The following is a 22,567-nucleotide window of genomic DNA, read 5'->3' as shown; positions in this document are numbered from 1 at the left end:
TGTAGTTAGGAAGTTTTAGGTTAGGCATAAGGAAAAATATCCTAATAGGAAGAAGAGTTAAGTGTGGACATAGATGGATGGAGATTCCATGTTCCAACCTCAACATACTGCAGATTTCGAAAGAAATTACAGAAGCATCTATCACGGTAAAGTTGATTTTACTTTCAGATAGGGGGGACATCATCTTCACCCCTTTCAGTTCCTTTTAAAACATTCTTTTTGTAAACACTTGATGAAAGTGGAGTTAGAACACTTTCTGCTGAGATCTGTTATTCATATGTATTTAAGGCTTTAGTGTGTAAAGAGATACAAAAAACCCTCCCGACTTGTGTTGTGGTAGAAAGAAAAACTTGATTTTTATTTACATGTGACAACATTAGCATATTTGTGAGTTTGTATTTGCAGGATCTAGTAGTGAAGTAAAAGGCACTTGAGTCAGACAAGCTGTAGTGTGTGCTCAGTAGGCAGCAAACCTCTTCAGTTCTGGAAATTGAAAGGTATTTAACACTTTGTTTTAACTCCAGTGCCTCAGCCCAAATAGTTTTTTATTTATTGCATTCTCAATTGTGACAGTCAGAACTTGGAGAAAGAGGCAAAATGCAGAAGAGTAAGGAAAAAAAAAAAGAAGTGTCTAAATAATGCTTCAGCATTAGACAAGAAAAAAAATCCTCTTCTTGAATCTTAGTTATGTATGTAATTATACCATAGATAACTATTTTTTCCTTTCCTGAAAATGAAAATAATGCCTTTTCATATTAAAGTCTGGACTAATCATGTGAGTTATAGGTTCTTTACATGTAAAGATAAAGTTACCAACAGCAAAAGGTAGAAGACAGGTGCATCCTCCTTACTAGAAAAATAAATCAGTTTCAATATTTCATTTGAATGAACAAATGAAAACAAAATGTGTCCAATACGAATGGTTCAGTTAGTGTCTTTCCCTGCCTCATTTATAACACACTTTTATAAAACTGCTGAAATTATTAAAGTACATAGTGCTGGAGGGACACATCATTTGTTATTTATGAATGTTCTCATCCCTAGCTGATGAGTTTTTGTTCTCTAAGAAGCACAGAATTAGTATATAGAAAGCCTAAATTATTTGACTTTGAAATATATTTCATTGGTGCAATTACTTTGGGATTAGATTGTAGATAGAGCTAGTGCTGAATTGCATCCACCGTAAAGTCTGTTTCTTAAAAAATACAAAGTGAAAAGTACCCTCTGAAAGCTGGAAGATGTGTTCTTATGTAACTGAACATTTTCAATTCCTTCAGTGTTCATTACAATAACATTCATTCTGTTTAGGTCATTTGATATTAATAAGGCTGTGATGTTGATCCCAAGAAATTCTATATTAATGAAACATTAATTAACACTCACTTGTAAATTACCATCATTACATGCATCGTGGCTGTAGGTGGGGTGATACTTTGAAGTGTCCACGATTATGAGTGTATTAGGTCTTTAATGGAACAGGACTGGGTATAATGAATTCCATGTTGCAGAGCCATTTCCTGTTACACAGAAGGTGCTCCGTTGTAGCTATCCATCTAAAGAGACAGTTTTAAGAATGATTTATTTACATACAAAATTGATGTTGATAAAGTAGACTCAAAGCTCTGTGCCATGTGGGATTTTCACAGTTGTACACGTTGCACTTCAGCTCCACATAAAAATTCTTAGCAAGGTTCTAGTGGCAAAATGTTAATTCCTTAGGTGTTCATTAAAATAACATTAATCATGAACTCTGATGATGTTCACATTGATTTATTCTGAAACTTTATAATTAAAATTAATCAGGTTCTATAATTAGAGCAGGAGAATGGAATTTGGCCTTGTTATGTTAGGATAGCACTATTAATTCACTTAAATGTTAGAGATAAGATTAGGCATTTAGTGAGCATCTGCTTTAGGTACAGATCATATAGTCAAACCCATATAGAATAAGAGGTTCATGTATGTATTTCTGTGTTGGAAATTGTTCTGCACTACTTTGTGAGAAAGATTTTAGTTTGTTCGTTTACCATTTTGATGGACTTGAGAAAGCTGAAAAATTATTCTGCTTTCTGGTGAGCTGAACCTCGGTTTTAACTCCCAGCAGGAAATCTGTAATTAAATCTATAGGGTATCAGATAACATCTATGCTTTAGATGGCCGTATGGATGTTATTCAAACTACCTGGAAGTCATCAGTTTGTCATTACTAATTACATGACAATCATATTTCTTGGTCAGAAATGGAAGTAAAAAATATTGTTATTATGCTACTCTATCATTCATTGCGAGAACAAAGAGAAGAGGTGACTTTTCTTGTCAAAGTAAATTTACTTTCAGTAGGACTTGAGTGTTAAAAAATTCACGAGGCTTCAAGGGAACTCAAAAGACTCACCGAAGGACTTACTAACACGCTACCTTTGGCTCTATTGCGACCCTGGCCTACAGATCGTTGGTGTCTGAGGAGGGCGTTCTGGGGAAGCACTGCAATGTGCTTACACCATTCTTTAGTTCTTTCTCAGGCTTCATCTTTTAGCTGCTGTTCAAGACAGCTTACCAGGCCTTGAGGTACCTTTGATGTGACTGTGTAGAACCATTACTATGTTCTTTTACAGATATTTATGCTTTGTTCCTGAAAATATGGAGAGATGTTCTGGATTTTTTTGTCGTTATGTTTAAAGATCAGACTAAAATTTTTCATTAGGTGCTGTGTTACAAAGAGAAAAATTCAGTCTTCCAAGAAGTTACAATGATACATTGAAAATAACCTCTTAAATCATGTTACTGGTTTCAATTTATATTCAGCTGATAACCAGTAAACTATTGAGTGGTTGCTAGCCTTTTGAAGAGAACCAAGTTGATTCATATCTCAGCAGTTGTCAGGGACATTTAACTTATTAAAACTTCTGGAAACCGGGGCTACTCTTCAATATTTTAAAGTTTACCTTTTCAGTAAAGGTATTTCTGCTAGACCAGTTGGGAACTAAGTAGAGCAGCTTGTATTTGACACTATACGTGATCGTGTCATTTGTTTACATTAAACGTATCTGAGTAGCTACGTTACTAATAAAGCAAATTCCTTTGGTACTGGAATCCTGGGTTTATTTTTCTTGTCCGTGGTGGTGCACTTGCAGACTTCTTTTTCCATTCATGTTTCAGTTTTTGCAGAATTTCTGTTCTCTTGTCCAGTCTGAGGATTGGAAATAACAGTAATGGATTGTTGTGGTTTGTTGTATGCTGTCAAATATATACATATATGTATATATATGTACATACACTATATATATATGTATACTTGTATCAGTAAAAACTGTGTATATATATTATTATTACTATTATTTGTTTATGGTAGCCCGTGGTCCCTTGCAAATAGTGTGTACAAAAACTTATACTGCACATTTTGATCACTTTTTAATTGAAATGGCCATTTGCTTTTTTTGTGTTGATGTTACTTTGGTTTGTAATTTTTTAATATACTTACATGTATTTAGGTCTCGAGACGTGATAATTTGTCAGATTAATCATAAATCTTCATCTATACCTTATTCCTCAGATAGAACCAAATTTCAGAAACTTGTGCTCAACTTCCTAGTAGGTGTTTCAGCCCAGTAAACTGCTTTAAAACCACAGTTCACTGATGGATGGTGTAAGTTGTTGCTTGTTGATTTATGTTGAAAATTAGCTGGTTTTTTTTACTATTATCATTTATTTATTGATAGAGGTTACACTATTCATCAGATTGTATTATTCAAGCATAATAAGTTTGCCTAGTTCTCTTGATAAAATGCTTTACCAAGGTCTGCTGGTATCACTTGACTGAGATTGATACTGGTAGCTACCTCTATTTCTGTTTTATGCATCTTATTTCAAATGGAAATGCTATATGAAAGTGACCTTCTGTAAATAAATATATGACCCTACACCTACAGGTTCAGCCTGCTTTCTTCTTGCAAATTTATAGCTTATAACACTGTTCTTTTTTCTACATATGATAGGTCTTTGTTTAGACCGTGTAACTGAAGCATTTAGTATTTCTGTGTGCTTTGAGTCAGTATATAGCTAGCAATAATCTCTTGGAAAGCCAATGTGCATACACCTAAAGTAGGACCTAAAGAGTAAGTCCTTGTCTGGGTTAGCTTTATGTATATTATTTTTCGTTAATATAATTTAGGGAAGGTACCTACCTGTCATCTAATGTCCTTGTAGACATACGTCTTGCTGAGAATAGCAAGTTTCAAATTGATGCTGTCCATGAAAAAAACAGTATCCAGTGGTGCTTACAGAAATGTGTGTTTTAACTCTCCACGTTGGGGTGGATATTCTGCTTCTTTCACTTAGTTCGTTCAGCTTTGAGAAGAGGAGATGAGGGGAGGCCTTATAGTGGCCTGAAGCTCCCTCACGAGGGGAGCGGAGGGGCAGACCCTGAGCTCTGCTCTCTGGGAACAGCGACAGGACCCGAGGGGACGGCATGGAGCTGGGACAGGGGAGGGTCAGGCTGGGTGTTAAGGAAAGGTTCTGCACCCAGAGGTGGTCAGGCACTGGGACAGGCTCCCCAGGGCAGTTGTCACGGCACCGAGCCTGTCCAAGTTCAAGAAGTGTTTGGACAATGCTCTCAGACACATGGTCTGAATTTTAAGTGGTCCTGTGCAGAGCCAGGAGTTGGACTAGGTGATCCTTGTGGGTCCCTTCCGACTCAGGATATTCTGTGATTTAAGCCCAAGGATGCTGTGTCTGTCTGTCAGAGCACTGGAAAGAAATAGTTGAGGTCAAAGAGTGGCCCAGCTGGGTTAGAGAGCCTGAAATTGATAGAGATAATACAGCAGAGCTGTGGGGTGCAAAATTGCTCCTACTTCTGTCACCCTGTTTTCTACCAGTCTCTTATTGATATATTGGTCTAAAACAACAAATGTTTCAAGAGAGGTCTAAGACAAACCACAGTCATTAACGAAAGCTTCATTGTTGAGGGAAAGTAACAAAAGGAGAAACATTTGTGTTACGTGAATGTGTGTGTATACCCAGTTGTGCTTCTTTACTCAGTTTTATCAAAAAGATTTTGTCTTGGCGTAAGAAAATATTTTTCATGCTTTTATCGAGAAAATTGATGGCTCTAAGTTCATTAGAGTGTCTAACATGGAAACTATTCCTATCATATAGTTCTCCATAAACTGGAAGTACTTGGAACCTTTGAGCACCAGTGCATTTTGAGTAATTGCATCAATGCCAGAACCCCATTCACACACCGTAAATATTAGAGGGCAGTCGGTCAAAGTAAAAATAAGGAAGGGCAGAGTAAGAGTAACTGAAATAATCTCTTGGAAGGATGGCATTTGAGTCTAAGAACTCCAGCCTTCTATCATGACTAGAATGGCTAAACATTAAACCTTAAAATAGCTTTGAAAGAAAGCAGTTAACTTCTTCCTGCAGTACAAATGTCACTCGACTCCAGAATGATGGCTGCATTTTTGCTTTCATTTTATAGTTAGCAAAATGTATTTTCAAACTGTGCATAGTAAAATTCCAGAGCTATAGAAGATGACCAGAAATTCAAGAACCCACATAGTAAAGATATAAGAAACTGAAATGTGGAGGCTTAAGATGAGTCTTAAAAAGACGAGTAATGTTTTGAATAACAAATAATTTATGCAAAATATGTTACAAAATCTAAGATGCTAAATAAATAAACAGTACAATGTATTCTGTTTTGACACTGTTTCCACTTAAAAGATAGTGAATGTAGATTAATTTGTTAACAGTATTTTGAAGTTATTCTTCATTATAGTTGCTTTATATTTTGTACAAACAGTTGAATTGTAATTTTAAATTTCAGTCTTCTGCTTTGAAGCTACATGAAAATATGGTGGGATAAACATTCAGAAAAATAGATTGTGGTTATATAATTTCTCTTTATTATAAAAAAGTTGCTTCACCATATGAAACTTTTCTCCTGTATTTCGGAAGGCTTCTGTTCCCTTTGATATTTCACCCAGTCAGTATGGTATGCTATGTTTCTAATTTCTGTAATCTTTTATGATTACAAATTGAGGGTAGTGTTATAAAAGTAATTCTCATACAGTATTGAGAAGTCTTGAACATTTAAAACTGATGAATGGGATATAAGAATGCTTCAATATTAAATGGTAGACAAATAAGCAATGTAGTAATTGTTAAAGACTTAATACTACATTTGTGGCTGAAGATTTTTTTTTTCTTAGCTAGATGCAACATGTTAAAGGAGTATTAACCTTTACCATTTGGTCCAAATAACTATAATTTCCAGCAAAGTAGAAGTTTCTTGCTTTTGAGTAACATTTTACATTCTAGCACTAATATAACTTTGAGGGCTTATTTTTGTTGCCACATCTGTCAGCAACTGTCTTTGACAGAAGTGGGTTTTGGCCCTTATATCTTTAAAATGAAATACAAATGCCTGGTTTGGCAGGCTATGCTTTCAGAGCAGATTTTGTAAAGACAGCTGCCTATTGAAGCCTCCTGTTCATGTTGTCTTGCAGAACAGTGGGGCTTTACAAAACTTCGTCAGTGTTGATTAACAGTTGCATACATAAACTTTGTTGTTAAAATACATCTGTTCATCACTACATTTTTCTGATTTAAAATCAGGCTGTTTTTCAAGGCAACAGGCAAGTCTGAGGAAAACTGCGAATATAATTTTTTTTTTTTTGATTTTCATTTATAAGAAAACTTGGCTATGTATTTCAAGAATTTCTTAGAAGTCTGAGTAGTTAAACCATCCTTTTGGTTAATATATTACTTCTGGAACAAGTAGATAAAATTCTACACTTTAAACATGGTAAAAATGGTGCATATTCTGCAAAGGACAGAATTTTAGATTAAAGTTTTCTGGGCACAAAAGCAGTAACAAAATGATCCCTACAAAACAGAGTAACTGAATAACACAAGAAATAACTTTTGTTAATTTAAAACTTTAGAAACTGAAACTTGTAAGATGTAATTAAATTATGGTACTGTACATACCAGCTGTTCTTGGTAATTGAAACTTTACAATATGAAAAATACATTACATCTGTACAGTTTATACAGGTAGGTAGGATGAGTTTTGAAAAAAGATTCACTTCAAGGGTCATACTCTGAAGTCAAAAAATACTGCACAACTTAACTAATTACAAATTGTAGACTTGAAACAATTAATCTTTGTGGTTCTTTTTTAAATTGAACAGGGATCCTAGAATCCATATTATTATGTCTTCTCATTTCTGTCAGTAATGTTACGTAGAATTTGGTTGCAGCCTCTGCTACAGGAAAAAAAATAAATCACCACTACCACCAAAAAAACCCCATCAGTTAGGCCAGCTGCTGACTGTGTTCCTTGATTCGTGCTGCTGTTGTTATTGTGCTCAGATCCAGATCAGTTTCTAGGTGTGTTTCCACTGTTTCTTCCCGGGCATTCGAGTCGTAACCCTTGTGAGCAAGCAGTTCATGATGTACTCCACAATAACTTATTGTGGGCTGATCATAGGCAAGAAATGTTGACACATTCATAGCCAGCGGAATCTGGGGGAAAAACAAAGATGAAAACGAGCCAGTTGCCAAGGCATAATCCAAACCTTCTTGCAAGAATTTGATGTTAAGGAAATGAGCTATCTAAAAACACTGGCTAAAACCAAATACAGTGCTGCATGTAAAAAAATAGTTTCCTTATACCTCTCCCTCTATTCCCGCCACCCCACCCAAACCCTGGTCCTTCCTAAGTTGTTTTAAGTCCAGCAACTACCACCTTTGATCTTGTGGCATAGGACTACGAATGTGCTAGTGTGTGCAAGTGCTATAAAGGAGTCAGGTTTGTATTAAGATGCGATTGAACTCCATCTTTAGAATATAATTAGCCTCTGCTAAAATCAGTCTATCAGGGAGGAGAAAGAGTGTTTCAGTTGGGGTTAAATGCAATATTTCAAATGAAATTTAAATGGATTTTGAAGTTTAAAAGTGTATCTTGCTTGAATGTATCAGTGTGTGCAACATCTTTGGTCTCCTGGGAAATACCCACAGATCAGCACATTTCCTATTGTAGCATAAACATGGAATCTAGCAGCCTACAGTAAATGAAGCACCAAGGTGGGTGGTAGCTTCATCCACCGTTAGGCTGTGTTAGCTGGAAGCTTCTCTATTGTAGGTTTAGTTCAAATGCTTTAGGCTGCAAAGTTACTAAATTATTTTTGACTTTCTTTGGGTTTTGAACACATTTCAGCATAGAATTATCTACAATATGCTTTTGAATCATACATGAAACAAATGCAGACTTTGAATTGTATGTTTTTCTACCTTTTAGATGTATTCTTATATACATAAAGAGAATCAAACGATGAAAAAAGTACTTGAGTAGAATGCAAAATCCTCTCCTGTAGGTAATTTTTGATATTCAGACCTGTTATAAAATTTTCCATATTCTTTCTTTTTACCTACTCCTCCTCTCTTGTTGCATCTTTTTTCCCTCCTTAACAGTATAGCAGCGTATCCCCCACCCCACCCCCTTCTGTCTCTTTTTCCTGGGCAGGTCAGGATCTGACCATCTGCGGTGTTTTGTTCAGTGTAAGTATTTGGGGAAGAAAACTTCTTGGATGCTCCAGTTCATACCACAGCTCATTTGTAAACATCACGAGAGGCTGCTACCAGCTGCTGCTTTACTGCTGTCTGGCTGCGCTGGATCACTTTGGGTCTCCCTGGTCATAGCTCTGGAACAGAGATGTCAACCCTCGTGGCATGGTAATTAGACAAGGAACATCCCTGTCTATATTTCCTGTGCATTTTTCTGTTCCCGTTCTGATAGTGGTAAATGTCTTGGGAAAAGCTCTCTCTCTATAAACCTCATCTTCCTTAGAGTTTTTATTTTAAATAATGTAAATTAGTAATACCATAGCATTTGTGATGTTAGGTCTCATCTCTTTGACAGCAGTTCTAGAGTAAAAAACTCTGCATTGTTTCATTACTAGCGGTGTGTGAACTTCAGATTGTTTGGAGTTCAGGTTTAGATTAGGTGAGCATCCAAAAAGCCTAGGCTTACCTCAGATTTACAGTTCAGAAGCTTTAAAATTGCAATTACTATTCAGGGGAGCATCTGTTCTGCAAGCTGAATTTCATTGCATGGTATTAAATTTCTGTACAGCACTGGGGAAAAAGAGTTCTACAAACTTATATCTTATCTAGTAAGGAAGTCTAAAACTTTAGACTGGTTTTACATAGAAAATGCAGCTAAAAGGTTATATTTACAAAGCTGTGTAGAAAACCAGATTTTTTTTTTTAAGAAAAATCATTATGGTCAGTCCTGACAAGAATTTAATCCAGTGTTTGCGATATTGATGATTTCACATTTGTGTTTTGATCCTCGCTGGAACTTGAAAGGAAAAGATGCCACAGATTAAAAAGGAAGGTGCTGTGTGGGAGTGTTTTTTTCTTTTTTTTTTTTTGACAATTTGGTTCCTGCTTCTCTCTAGCAATTATGAAGGTCTGCAGGAAGCAGATTATTTTATCCAGATTGCAGAAGTATATTTGCTACTAAACACATGTAAACTGATTGGAGATGGGAATGCTTCTAGCTACAGATGAGTATCTAGGCAGTTAGCAAAGATGGGAAAGGTTCTAGCAAAGACATACAGAATTTATTAAGCTTCTGGTGTCATGGCTGTGTTTTTATCTGATTGCCTGACCTTGGCTTGGCTTTCATAAGAAATAAAATTGCATTTTTTTTCTCAATTTATTGTATTTAGACTTAGAGGCAATATTTTCAGCCTCAGGATTTTGGTATTTTGTAAAATTTAATGCATATGTGGTGTTCAAAGCTGCTGGGGGGATTCTAAGACTCAGTCACAGAACCTTGGAAATGAAGGCGTGGAAACTGAAGTGATAAGGGCATACACACAGATCTGCAGTGGTTCAAGAATGTAGACATGGGAAAATATGATAGGGTAGAGGATCTCCATCTGTGAAGATGGCAGAGAGAGGGAGCTGAAAAAACACAGATCATGAACAGGAGGGAGGAATAAAAAAACAAAGTAAACCAGGCTCCACAGTGAAATATAGGAATAAAATGAACTGAAAGATGGAAGTAATAGAAGTGATGGAGTCATAATACGGAGTTCTGAAAATGTAGGAAAGTCATTACAACATAGGCATGGGAATATAATGCATCAGCATATGGTTATATGTTTCATATGTGCAACAGCATATTCATATGTTTCATATCGAAGTTAGTGGAGGTTTGCTATCAGCTTCAGTAAGTAAATAAATAAATGTAACAAACCCTTGTAAAATCATAAAGGTTTTATTGGCATGAATCAAAATTAAAGCTTTATTCATGACTACTGTGAAAATGCCTATTATTTCAAGTGAAACTCCAACCTGATACTTTTTCATTCACTGTTTTTTTTGTGTGTGATTTTTTTTTTTGCATATTATTTAATTTTATTGGTGGTTAAATTTTTAGTAGTACTATTTTAGAATTCCTCAGCATGTAAAACAGAAAGGCTTTAGAGGAATAAAACACCTTGTGTTTATTAGATAGGGAATAGAATATAGTAAATTATAATTAACATGTTTAGGAAACGTTACCTAAATTGTCTCTTCCATGAATCTTAACAACCTGATTTCAATCTTTGAATTGCAAAGTGAAGGCCATTTCTTCTTCATTTGGGAACCTCCAGAAATCCTAGTTTCTCTCCGGTTTCTCGTACCTGTGAACCTCATTATTGAATGCTGTCCTCAGCAAAGCATCACTGAACTCTTTTTAATGATATTTACTATCCAGTATTTCCCAGTTGTCTTTATTTTTCTGTTAATATCCATTTCCCACCACCTTGCTCACTTGCAAATGAGTTGTCACATTGTACATTGTTTTTCCACCTCTACTTTCACAGCCCCCTCTTAACTTCCCAACTCACCTAATCCAAACTTCATTAGGACCTTGTCTTCAGCATGGTTAGAAGCATTTACCTCTTCTCCTATATTTCTCATCTGTGCATCTTCTATCTTGAGCCATGCTTTATCTTCCATTTCTACCTTGCACAAAAGGCTGTAGGCACAGTTTCCAAGATTTTCCTGTCTACCTATCTTCCATATGGTCCTCTATAGTTGCCTTTCTGTTTTCATATTAAACATTGCAGGGGATTGTAATGCCTATCTGAGATTTTACCACACGCCCTTCCTAACATTTTACTCTGTTTTCTGTGTCCTGTTTTTCCTCTCAAAGGGGGACTGATTTTTCCCAAATCATTTTCCTTTGCCCTCTAACACTAATATTTCACTAAAAGGAGTGTATTAACCTTTTTTTTTCCTTTTTTTTTTTCCTGGTCTTGTTTTTCCATAAGATGCAGAGAAAATACTATTTAATAATGTAACTCAAAAAGTCACGTTCCAGTGTTGATGGACTATAGCAGGGCTGTGAATTTGTGGACTCAACTGTTAGAAGCTATTGCAGCTACTGCTGGAGGAAGAAAACCAGCTGAATATGCACACCAAGCACAGGGTAGTAGCCTGGCAGCTTCTTAGCTGTCCCAGTTTTCTTCCAATAACCTGGGCAGGTCTTAGAGTATTTGAAGTACTGGCAGGGTCCTGCTTTCTTGGTAGTTACACAAGAACTAGCCAGAATATTCATTCAGACTTCTTAGAGGGCTTCTCCTGGAAGCTGAGCCCCTGTTACCTAAGGATCTTATGCCAGGGCAGCAGCAAGATTGTCCTGTACCTTCCTCCCACTGTCTCCTGCCCCTGCACACCTGCATTTAAATCCGCTCTGTGATTTAGGCATGTATTGCATTTGACAAGTCCCTTATTTTATCTCTTAAGTAGCATATGCAGTGGCTTTCTGTGAAAACCCTACAGCTGTCTGGTATGTGTAGTTATGGAAAGAGAGCCAGTTGCTTTTACCGTCTGCTTCTTCAAGCAAGTATTTACTTAAAAGTGCTGTGCCATGAAACAAGGGGAGAAAATGAAACTCAAGCTTCTGTTAAAGGCATAGATAAACCTGTTACAGCCAATCTGGGAGAGTCATGGTTTCACAGTTAGATCCTCCTAGCTCCTCTGACAAAATGTACCTCAGCCGGGGGGGATGTTAGCAGAAGTTCCTTTTTGGTGGTGGTGCTTGCATATGCTGTGAATGGGCCTTACTGTGAAGCAACTTCTGGTCCCTTTAAAGAGCTGACAATGGATGCCTGCAAAACTGCTAGTCACTTTTAAACATCTTGGCTTTCTTTAAAGTAGAAATAATTTATACATTCTTAGGTGGCTGTTCTTTAGCACTTGCATCTGCATACATCAGCCTTTCAAAGTCCAGGCTCTAAAGGCCTGGGAAAGGGCAGCTGTTGTTAGATCAACTGGTCAGAACTTCGGCAAGAAATGTCACAAGGCATCGGCATTAACTCAGCCAGCGTTACTTGTGAGTGGCAGGGAGGAGTTGCGCCAGTGAAGGAAGTACAAAGGGAGAAGGTATTTGCAAGCTTTGCTTCTCTCAAAATTAATTCCAACTCAGTTCAGGCTGTAATTAAAAACCTACGGAAAGTGCAAAATGGTCATAATAGTTTTCATCAAATAGCAAGTTTGTTGTTCACACAGACATTGAGTTAATGCCCCCTCAGTGAGGAAGAATTGTGCTTTCTATTCAAGGGGCAGTTCTCTCCCAATGTTGTATATACTTCCAATATACTTTCTGTTTTTCAAAAACACTTGCTTTTGCTATAATTTCCTTTTCCTCGCTAAATCTGGGCAATAAAGTCCAGTAGTAATATGCTTCATGTGCTCTGCTTGGGTTTGGTAATCTTTCTATTCCAACTTGTTAGTCTTTGGTTACCTAACTTGGGGTCCCACATGGTGGGAAATAATGCAACAGAATCCAAACATGTATAGCTATGCATCTATTTTGTACCCAGTCTCCTCTGTCATGCTATATCAAACCCGTGTAGTAACTGTACTTCTATCAGAGAAAGACAAGAATGAGGAAGCAAAGGACAGGTGGGAGTTCTGTATCACTGTATCTATCTGTATTTCAAGCTTTTTAAACCATGCATTCAGTCACATTGAACATGAGGACCAGTTGTCTCCATGGCAATATAAGAACCATATTATTTCAAACCTCCTATTGAAATAGCTGCTGTTTTCAGGCTTTACTTGCAGTGCTTGTGGCTGAATGCCCTGTATTTCAACTGATAATAAATAAATAAATAAAACCAACAACCCCACAGAAAAAAAAAAAAAAAAAAAAAAACAACAAACCATCACCAAAAAGTAAACTTCCGAAAGCACACAAATAGAATTACAGTCCACCAGTAGTATTTCCTTACCTGTTCAATGTTTAGCATGAATTTTGAGTGATTTATATTGCAGCATATTCCCAAGGAGAGGAGAGTGGTAATAGAAATAAAATATAAAAATCACCTTGAAAACAAAGGTTGTTACTTTAAAGCTTTGTGTTGAATGTTTGACGTGTAAAGGGAAGGCTGTTGGTGATTTTTGTTTGTTTGTTTGTTTTTTGTTGGGATCAGAGAGGGTACAGGGTTCCCTCTGTTGGGTTCCATGAGAAAGCATGACAATTTTTACTGGTTCTGTCAATGTGTATTTGGTATCTTAAAGCAGAAGGAATTGGAAAAAATAATCAGCAAGCTAAATATACTAGTTTCAAAAATGACCTTTACCAGTTTTTGAAGTGCCAAAATGAACAGTCGATAACAGCTGCTATAGAGTATGGCCCCTTTCTTTCTATTTTAAGGTAGTAGTAGAAGGTTGGAAAAAGGAAGAACAACTAACAAGGTTTTATTTTTTATTCTAATTCAGTTCATTAGGCTTCAGAATAAGAAATAGTTTGTGGTTTCCTAGTTGCTGGATGTTCTGTTGTGCATGTTGTGAATTTTGTCAAAATTTGAACAGGGTGATATTTGCTTAATCTCTTTCCTTCCTGTAAAGAAAGTGACATTCGTGGGATGTGAACAACTTGAGACTTGATTAGCTTTAATTGCTCGCTTGGCTTTGAAAGCAATATGTACTAAATTTGATTTTAGTTTGACATTAATGTTAGCTGTTAATTTTCAAAAATGGATATGTTCTAAATATTAGCCTACCTGACAGGGCAAATAGCTGCACTGCATTTTTGAGGCTTTTTCTTTATTTGTTTGTTCTTTTGCTTTAATATCCGTCAGTAGCAGACTTTTTATTTTTAGTTTTTAAATAACAATCCTTCAACATCTCCCATAGAAAATAGAATTAGGGAGTAGGTTCCAGAGTGTGTGATTATGAGTAAAAATATATCCTTTCACTTGATGCATGGACTGAAATACGCTTCGTGATATTTAATAATTAAGTGTATATTGTCCTAAATTACATCTAAAAATGTTAATACAATTAGATCCATCTCTCTTAATCTCTAACCATTTTAGCTTTTTGATTTGTTTTTAATTTGTATAGAAAACTTGGTATTTATTGATAGGGTCTGTTGAAAGCATAATTACTGAACTATTTCAAAAAGACAGCTCTGAACTTTGTGGGACTAAAAATAAATCAACACAGATAAAGCTTTTACTTTAGATGCTGGATAAATTATGGATTCAGTTCAAAGTAATTGATAGTAAGCGTTTGTTACATATGGAAAAAGTAGCTATTTTTGTCTTAGTAAAATTAGCTGCAGTTGGAGAATCTGACCATCATACTGTATTTCAGTTACAATTTGTAAGTTAACAGTAGTTAGACAATCTTAAAATAGGAAGAATTTACATGAATAAAATCATATGAAGAAGACAGCTTTAAAAAGTAAATAATAAATTTTGTAAGGAAGGCTGAAGGAAAATATATTTGTAAGCCACCCATATGTAGGTAAATGTGTCTGTATGATACACGTTAGCTTGTGATTCTTGAGGATGAACGTTAAAGGAGGTCAGTGCAGCTCTTTCCCTTCTCTGAAATTTCCAGAATACTAAAAAGAAAATTAGATGCTCTTGTTACATGTAGAGGGAAAGGAAGCTGAATGAAAGGAACCAACAAGCTGGTCTGAGATTAATTTTGTTTATATTATACATTTGTTTGTATATTTTTTGTAAAATAACAACAAAACAAGCAAGCAAAAACACATTGTATGATAAAGTTGAGGAAACAATGTGTTACAATTAAGTTTTTGAAAATGTTTGCAAGCCAGGCTTAGTTAAACTTTAGTGTGCCTGTAGTGAACATTTAGAGAATTAATTAAATACCCTAGGGCCTGGTCATGGAGGAAGTCTTGCAGAAACCAAAGGGAAGACTTTTTGTTTAGGAGAGCTCTGTGGAGAGAAAGGTCTGTGTGTGGTATTCTGTGGTATTTCTTTTAATGAGCAAAAATCGCTGAAGAGCAGCTATATCTAAGCAGTTACAGCACAGACTACAGCTATATTTACACATTTTCATTAAGCATGATTGTTATGGTTGATAGTTGGACTCTTTATAAGGCAGAAATATTTTTTTTTCGAGGGCCCCATTCCTCAAAGGTTAGGTTCTCATATACTGGATAGGTTTGTGTGGAGTATGATTAATATCATCTAATTATCTTTATTCTTCTCTAATTATTTTAATGTAACAAGCAATTCTAATATCCCCTAAGTGCTATGACAGGCAATCTCATTACTTTTCATCAGGCTTGTTTGCAGAGAAATTAAACAGCAGCGGAAATACATAAGACCAAAGAAACCAGAAGTTGAAGTATGCAGAGCAAGGAGTCAGATGCCGAAGAAGTCATGAACCAACCTTAAGAATAGGATTTGTTAATATAATCTTTAGTTTATTTTTTGCTACTTCTTGAAGACTAGTGACTAATCTTACTTGAGGAAAAACTGAAGTTCTTACAGCTCCAATAGAAGAGATTTTGGAAAATATTCAGGAAACTTGGTAATAGTGAAGATGCAAATGTATTCCTTTATCTTCTTTACCCTTTCTCTCTCTCAACCATTCTCTCTCAACAGTTACCCCTTTTTTACTTCTCATTTGAATGTTTTCTCTCTTTTTCCCTCTTCAAGAGGGAACATCCTTATTACCCATATTTTGTATAACCTCTCCCATCTTCCCATTACATTGTTGTTTGCTGCCATTAGTCTATTATTTTATTCACCTTTACTTTTCTTCATGTTCTTCTCTCTTGGGCTACCTTTTTAGTAAGGTGCTGTAACGCTCTCTTTCTGTAAGTGCCAACGTACGTTTTCCTGACTACAGGAAAGGATCCAGGAAGGGCTGGTGGTGCTGAGACAAACTCACAGTGAAACCACGAATTGCTGTTTTATATTTTGAGTATGAACTATTAGCCTTGATATTTAAACAGTTTCATAGTGCCCGAAGTCTGATCGTGCCAACTGTTGCATGCAGTTGCGACTGGCCTATTAGACTGAACTGACGTGACATCCATGTTGTTATTCTTGTGTTTGTATAAATTGGAGTTGTTGTGAGCTAAGAGATGTCAGGGTCAAAAGCTCTGATGGGAGGAGAATTTGCACTGCTACTGAGAGCAATGAAGAAACCTTATTTACTCTCCTAGTTTGATTTTTCTCTCTCAGCTGATTTTCAGTAATACTGAGCCATTCAGCGTTCGGTGATATGAACTCATGAATATACCTAGTTAGTGAAATCTCAAGTCTCAGGCCCTTTAGGAGGTGTGCAAGAAAGGTTGAAACTGGCAAACAAAACAGAAGCAGCGAAGCAGCACCTTACCCTTCTCTGATGCCTGTTTGTACTGCTTGTTGTTTTCTGAGGCAATTCTGGTCAGTACTTGAGGCTTGTCAAAGCATACTGAGGTATGGCATGTACTGATTCATTTAAAAGACATAATGAAAATGTCTCTTTGGATGTAGGAAACTGCTTATGAAAAATCATTGTGTTAACTGTGGGTCTTTGATCTGTGATACAAATTCCTCTTTGTACATCTTAACCAGAGCAGTGTTCCCTGGTGCACAGTATTCTCAAATTAATAAATAAAATTAAAAGTTATAATTTAAATTCATAGCTTGCATCAGCTTATGATATGAGAAATAGTATTTCAATGAATAATCCAGATTTACCTGTCAGAGACAGAAGACCCATACTGAGACTGCTTTAATCCTTTCGGTAATTGATTCCAAAGTCTCTTCAAGTACCTGCCTCAAATCCAAATGATGTCTTTAAGTGCTGAGTTTGGTGTGATCCTTAAATTCTTTGGAAGATACGGGTTCCTTTGGAATTCAAACATTTGTTGACGCTTAAATGGTTTGTTTATTGTAAGAAGTGTTTTATTTTAAAAATGTTTTGTAGTATGTAACACCTATATACTCAGTGGAAAAGTTAGTACATACAGCACAGAATTACAGAATTCCCATCCTTCCTGTCTTCCCTTTTCCCCTCCAAACACATACTTGCGTGTTTTCTTATATGCCCAACAAAAGGCTAGCCTTTTGTTTCTGTTGTTATTGCTCTTAGGTAGCTTTGCTTTGCTGAAGAAGAAAGAGCTAGGAGCAACTTGCTTGGCTGGAAAGAAGTTAGTGCTGTCAGTGGTGATCTGTAGCTGTGCATTAGGGTCAGCTAATGCCAGGGCATCGCAAAAAGTTGAGGGGGCGTTAACAAGGTATATACACATCGTGAAAAAAGACAGTCATTAGGGAGGAGTCCTTGTTCTGGGAGGTTGGATCGTGTTGCCCAACCATACTTTACAAGTGAGGAGTGGAAAGAATTGGATCATCATCTGTCTATTCAAAGAACAACTAAAACAGGCAAAATACCGGTTCTCCATATAGTTACTGTTATACTTTAGTTAAATAACCAGCACATTGCTCTTTTCAAATTGTTTGAACAAAGGCATCTTCATGTATCTTAAAAAACCTTTTGAATGGTGCCAAAAAGCTAGTGCACTTTGGCAGAGGCTGTCCCTGAAGGGGATGAAGTCCTCTTTCTTTGTTAGTAGTAGGCAAATTGATGTACTCACTCAGAGAGACTTCATAAAGGGTATTGGGAAAAACAACCCAAAACACAGAAGTTAAACCAAAAGTAGGATTTCTACCTGGCAAATTATGTTAATAAAATTTAATACATGCTTTAAAAATAGAGGAAAAATTATATTTAATATGCAAGTAAAATGCTGCTAACAGACTCAGTTTTTAGAATTTACTATAAAATGAGCAGTGCTTTGTATATTTCTACAAAACACTATAATTTCCTAAAACTGATTTGAGTGAAGTATTTACAGCTATAATGAATACTGCACTGAATACTGTACTGAATACTGAAGTATTTACATTAGTGAATAAGCTCTGTGTAATTATTTTAGTAAATTCAAGGAAGAGATGCTTTTTAAAAACAGAATTTTGTAATAGAATGCTGATACTGGATGTAGCTTAAAAAGCAAGAGCTTTTTCATCATATATCTCATGGATGGGGAGCATAGTACATGTGATTCTTTCAGTTCTTAGTAAAGGATCTTAATAAGTTCACTGTGTTTACTTGAAAAATACAAAATTGTTATTTTCTGATGTAATGGACAGTAGTAGCAATATAGTATTTCTTTTCCTTAATTAAGACAAGCCCTTATATATTATATTATTTAGTATTTGTGCTAATGAAGCCATTTTATTTTTTAAGCCCTTTTCCCTCTCTGTGTTTAACTGGCCTTCATATCATATTTGTTACTGTATAATTGTAGAGAGAAAAAGCTTTGACATATTCCCAAACATACTGGATTATTTATATGGATAAGAAGTATTAATATTTGCACTTGTAAAAATATTTATACCATGTGCATCATTTGCACTGCTCCTAAGGTATTTGTGTGGCACTCAGGTAGGCTGGATGTTTGTATATCTACCCCTGATTAAACAATTCTTCAAAGGAGGACTAAAAATTTTGCTGGCAGGAAAACATTATTGTGCCAATTTAATATCATTCTTCTAAAATCCAACACAAACACTCAAAGCATAAAATGGCATATTGCTGATAGCTGGGTTGTTCATCATCCTTTTCACTCTTCAATGCTGCAGTAGTTACTGTGGCAGATTTTAAGGAAAAATCCAGTAAGCAAGGCAGCATCGACAATGTGCTGTAAGAGAAGTGTAGGCAAGGGCCAAAGCTGACTAGAGTAGTTAAAAAATATAAAATCCAGGAGAAAGTTGTCAGACCTTTTTGGTTCATTAAAGGTGACCTTAATTGCTGGCTTGCATCGTTCGTAGAATTGGGACTGGAATTTGGAGCAACTCTTCTGATTAGCCCAGTGTGGTAGTTTTCAAAAGCCATTAGGATGCTGCCCTGTTATCTCTGTACAGCGCTCTCGTTTATAGACCTCATCGTGCAGGAACTAGCCTAGGACTAATGTGGAAAATAGCAGGCACTGTCTGTATCTGGGTTAGTATTCCCCTTCACGGTGTCTTTGACAAGTGGACCTTAAAAACCCAACCTCCTGTTGACACCAGCAGTATTTGTAATGATAAAGTGTATTTCTTCTTCAAAGAAATCCTGAACTGGTGGAAGAAATTTAGGATATTCATTTAGAGCCAGTTAAGCCCAGACAGTCTGATCTTTCTTAGTAGTCAGTCATACAAATATCTTTACTTTCTCAGAGCAGCTGTTGAAAGATGCGTGAATGTGTGCTTAATGTGCAGCGGTTTTGGTTAGCAGGTCAAAATGAATTCATGTGGCTGTGATGAAAGAGGTGGCTTGCACTATTTTGCATATTGTGGGTAGGCAGATAATGGTTCTCTACAAGACATGATACCAGAGATGTTAAACCGTATTAAGAAACCCCACATATGTAGCTGGAACGCAGTTTGAGCTTAGCTGAGCACAAAGAATGGGTGATGTGATGCTCTCCTAATGGAGAAAAAGAAGGGAGCCTGAATATTTTTCAAACAGGGGAAAATAGTATGTAAAACACTAAAAACAAAAACGTAAGCCACACACCTATGCACACACAAAAAAGCAAACAAAAAAACCCTAACAGCACCCCCATTATTGTCTTGTTCTATGTATGTAATTCTGTATGGAAACTTCAGATGAAGTTACAAGAGATGTTTTTTTCTGTTCAAATAGCTTATTTGCTATTCAAATAAATGAGAAAAGTCATTGGTAAATGAGAGAAACTTAAGAGGGCTCTAGAGCTGAGTGCAGTAAAAATCATCCTCTTTTACTTCTAAGAAAGTCAGTTCTTCTAAGGAGGAATTAAATAGAGCTATACTGGATGTTCATCAGTCTGCTTGGCCTAGTGTCAGTATTTACTGCCTGTCAGTGGTGGTATGAGCACGACAAAGAGAAGACTGTGCTGGTAATAAACAGAATTACCCTCTGTATTTGAGAAATATGAAGATGATGTGTGAACCATGCTTAATAATGGATGTGTGCACATTTAAGATAAAATGATGCTAGCTTTCAAAATGTTGAGAAATGTGCCACTCTGAAACCTGCAGGCTCTACCTGCGTTACTTTTAGGCAGGTCCTGAAGATAGAATATGAGCTTCCGCTTCGATGGAAATTCAACAGTGAGCAATTTTGGATACAGAATGAATTAGAATAGAAAATCAAGTAGGGCTTTTGAAGTTTTTCACAGCACTGATGTATTTTCACGATGAATTAGAATATTTTGCTCTAACTTCTCTTATTGCACTCTATATTAATAATTAAAATCTAGTTGCAATAATACAAATTTTCAAAATTGATTTTTGAAAAGTTGATTTGAGTCTTCAATAGGCAATAATGTGTTAAAATCATAATAAGAACATGGTTTAATCTAAATGTTCTAGTATTTTTAAGAAAATACTGTGGATAAAATTTCGTTTTTAAAAAAATGCACATTCTATTAATTGAAATCTTCTAATAGAGAAATCCATCCGTGTAGTTTTGGACAATTCCAAATACCTTGGGCATAATTCCAAGGATTGGTTCATTTGCTAAGGCCAGGTTGTGCGCTGAGCATGATGGTGTTTGCAGTGCGCTGCCGCATCTTGTCTGAGACTTTAGATTCAGATCTAAAAGGCAATCTAGCAACAGCAGATTAAGTTACTAGTTGCAGTAATGCAATGTTTAGTGGCCCTTACTAATTAAAGGACTTAATTAAATTGTTCTGTGAGAGGTCAGCACTATGTCAGCTCTTCCTTAACATCTGGCTGCTTGAGCAAACCACTGGTAGATACATTTTATGCACCGGTATATGGCATGGTTCCCCTTGCTGTCAGTTTCTTTAGTTTTTTCTGGTTCTGTCTTTTAGAGTATAGCAATAAAAAACAGGCATGGACTTGTCTCATATGAAGGGCTCTGATGGCACCCATTCCGTATTGGAAGTTCAAGGCAAAAGATGACGTAATGTGGCTTGATGTAATCATAAGCTACAGTTTTACTGGAATCATGTACAGTTTTAATGTTTATTTGCTGTAAACAAACAAAAAGGGATTAGCATGTGTCATGTCTCTGGAGTGTTGGTCTTTTGCATGGGGTCGGTAACAATAGATTGCTAACAGCTTACTGGCTACTTGCATGACTTTTATTCAGAGTTCAAGTAGGGTTTTGCCAGTGATGGAAGAGTAGGGTTTTCCTGCATTTGTTCAGTCGCCGTGGAGTGCTCTTGCCATTGTGCAATCCCAGGTAGTAGAAGATTTCTTCTGAAAAACTGCTTTTGAATTCGAGGATGCCAACATGCATTTATACTGTTCCCTCTGAAAGTATGGAATGTTCAGGGTAGTGTTTGTGGGTCTATTTTAAAAGTCATGCAACAAATTCAAGGCCTCATCAATAGAAAGATGTGAGAATTTCAGTGGTACTTAAGTATATGCTAACACACCTGCACCCAAAAGGGCAACCCCCAGTCATCTTCCTTACTTTTTGACCTGTAGTTTCCTGGGTGCTGCAGTTTGGTGTTACTTTGGTTGAATCCGTCCTAACGTGATCACCAGGGAATCCATCAGCTGTATTAAGTGCTGTTTGGATCTGGAAGCTTGGTGAGGTGGTGTTGAACTCCGCAGGAATGTAAGATGGATGTTTGCTCACAAAGCTGCTAACGTGTAGATAGCACTACATTTCACCCAAAGATTATGAATCAGCCTGAAGAAGGGCCTGTGTGCCTAAAAGCTGTTTTTCTTTGAAGTTATCAAGCTGCTCTAATAAAAAATAATAATAATAATAAAAAAATCTATGAATCTTCCTTGTGTAAAGGACATCAGCCATGGCCACAGAGCCCGAAGCCTGGCTGAAGGAGGAGGAAGATCCAGTATGTCCTCAATAAAAGGAAGCCAAAAGCAAAGAGAACTCAGTTGTTCAGTGAGGGTTTCTTAGGAGATAGCCTTCAGACAACCTTTCTCAGCAAATGCCTATGGCCCCTACAGGGACTATAGGTACCTGATAAATCTGTATCTTTTGAGAGACCATTGTATGTTTCCACAGAGAATAGTCTTGGCTACCTTTACCACTTAAAGTCCCCCTCTAAATCCATCTCCTTTGAAGACCTTAGCATAAAACTTGTGCTGCAAGAATTTGCATGAGAATGACCAAAATGTAATTGATTTCTAATGCAACCTTTTCATAATCTGGACCTGCATGCACACCAGATGGGCTGAAAACCTGACCAAATTTCACAATCAGTTTTCACAGGTAAAATCAAA

The 22,567-nt window shown here is 36.4% G+C and overlaps 2 protein-coding genes across 34 annotated transcripts in view; one reads left to right on the top strand and one right to left on the bottom strand.

Moving 5' to 3' along the window:
* The window catches only part of CTNNA3 (catenin alpha 3), a 495,101-nt gene that overhangs the window by 128,575 nt on the left and 343,959 nt on the right, over positions 1-22,567 (top strand). The gene's annotated exons all lie outside the window — the stretch shown is intronic.
* Positions 5,446-22,567, bottom strand: part of LRRTM3 (leucine rich repeat transmembrane neuronal 3) — a 99,717-nt gene continuing 82,595 nt past the window's right edge. Inside the window, exon 3 of one of the 2 annotated variants that reach the window (XM_083845465.1) lies at positions 5,446-7,526. In XM_083845465.1, the coding sequence (XP_083701591.1) occupies positions 7,317-7,526 (210 nt within the window). In that variant the 3' untranslated portion in view covers positions 5,446-7,316. The remainder of the gene's footprint in view (positions 7,527-22,567) is intronic. The other variant, XM_083845467.1, reaches the window with a different exon arrangement.

This window comes from Anser anser (assembly GCF_964211835.1).
Source record: "Anser anser genome assembly, chromosome: 7".
In the NCBI taxonomy this organism is placed as follows: Eukaryota; Metazoa; Chordata; class Aves; order Anseriformes; family Anatidae; genus Anser; species Anser anser.
This window is presented reverse-complemented; position numbering and strand designations above follow the sequence as displayed.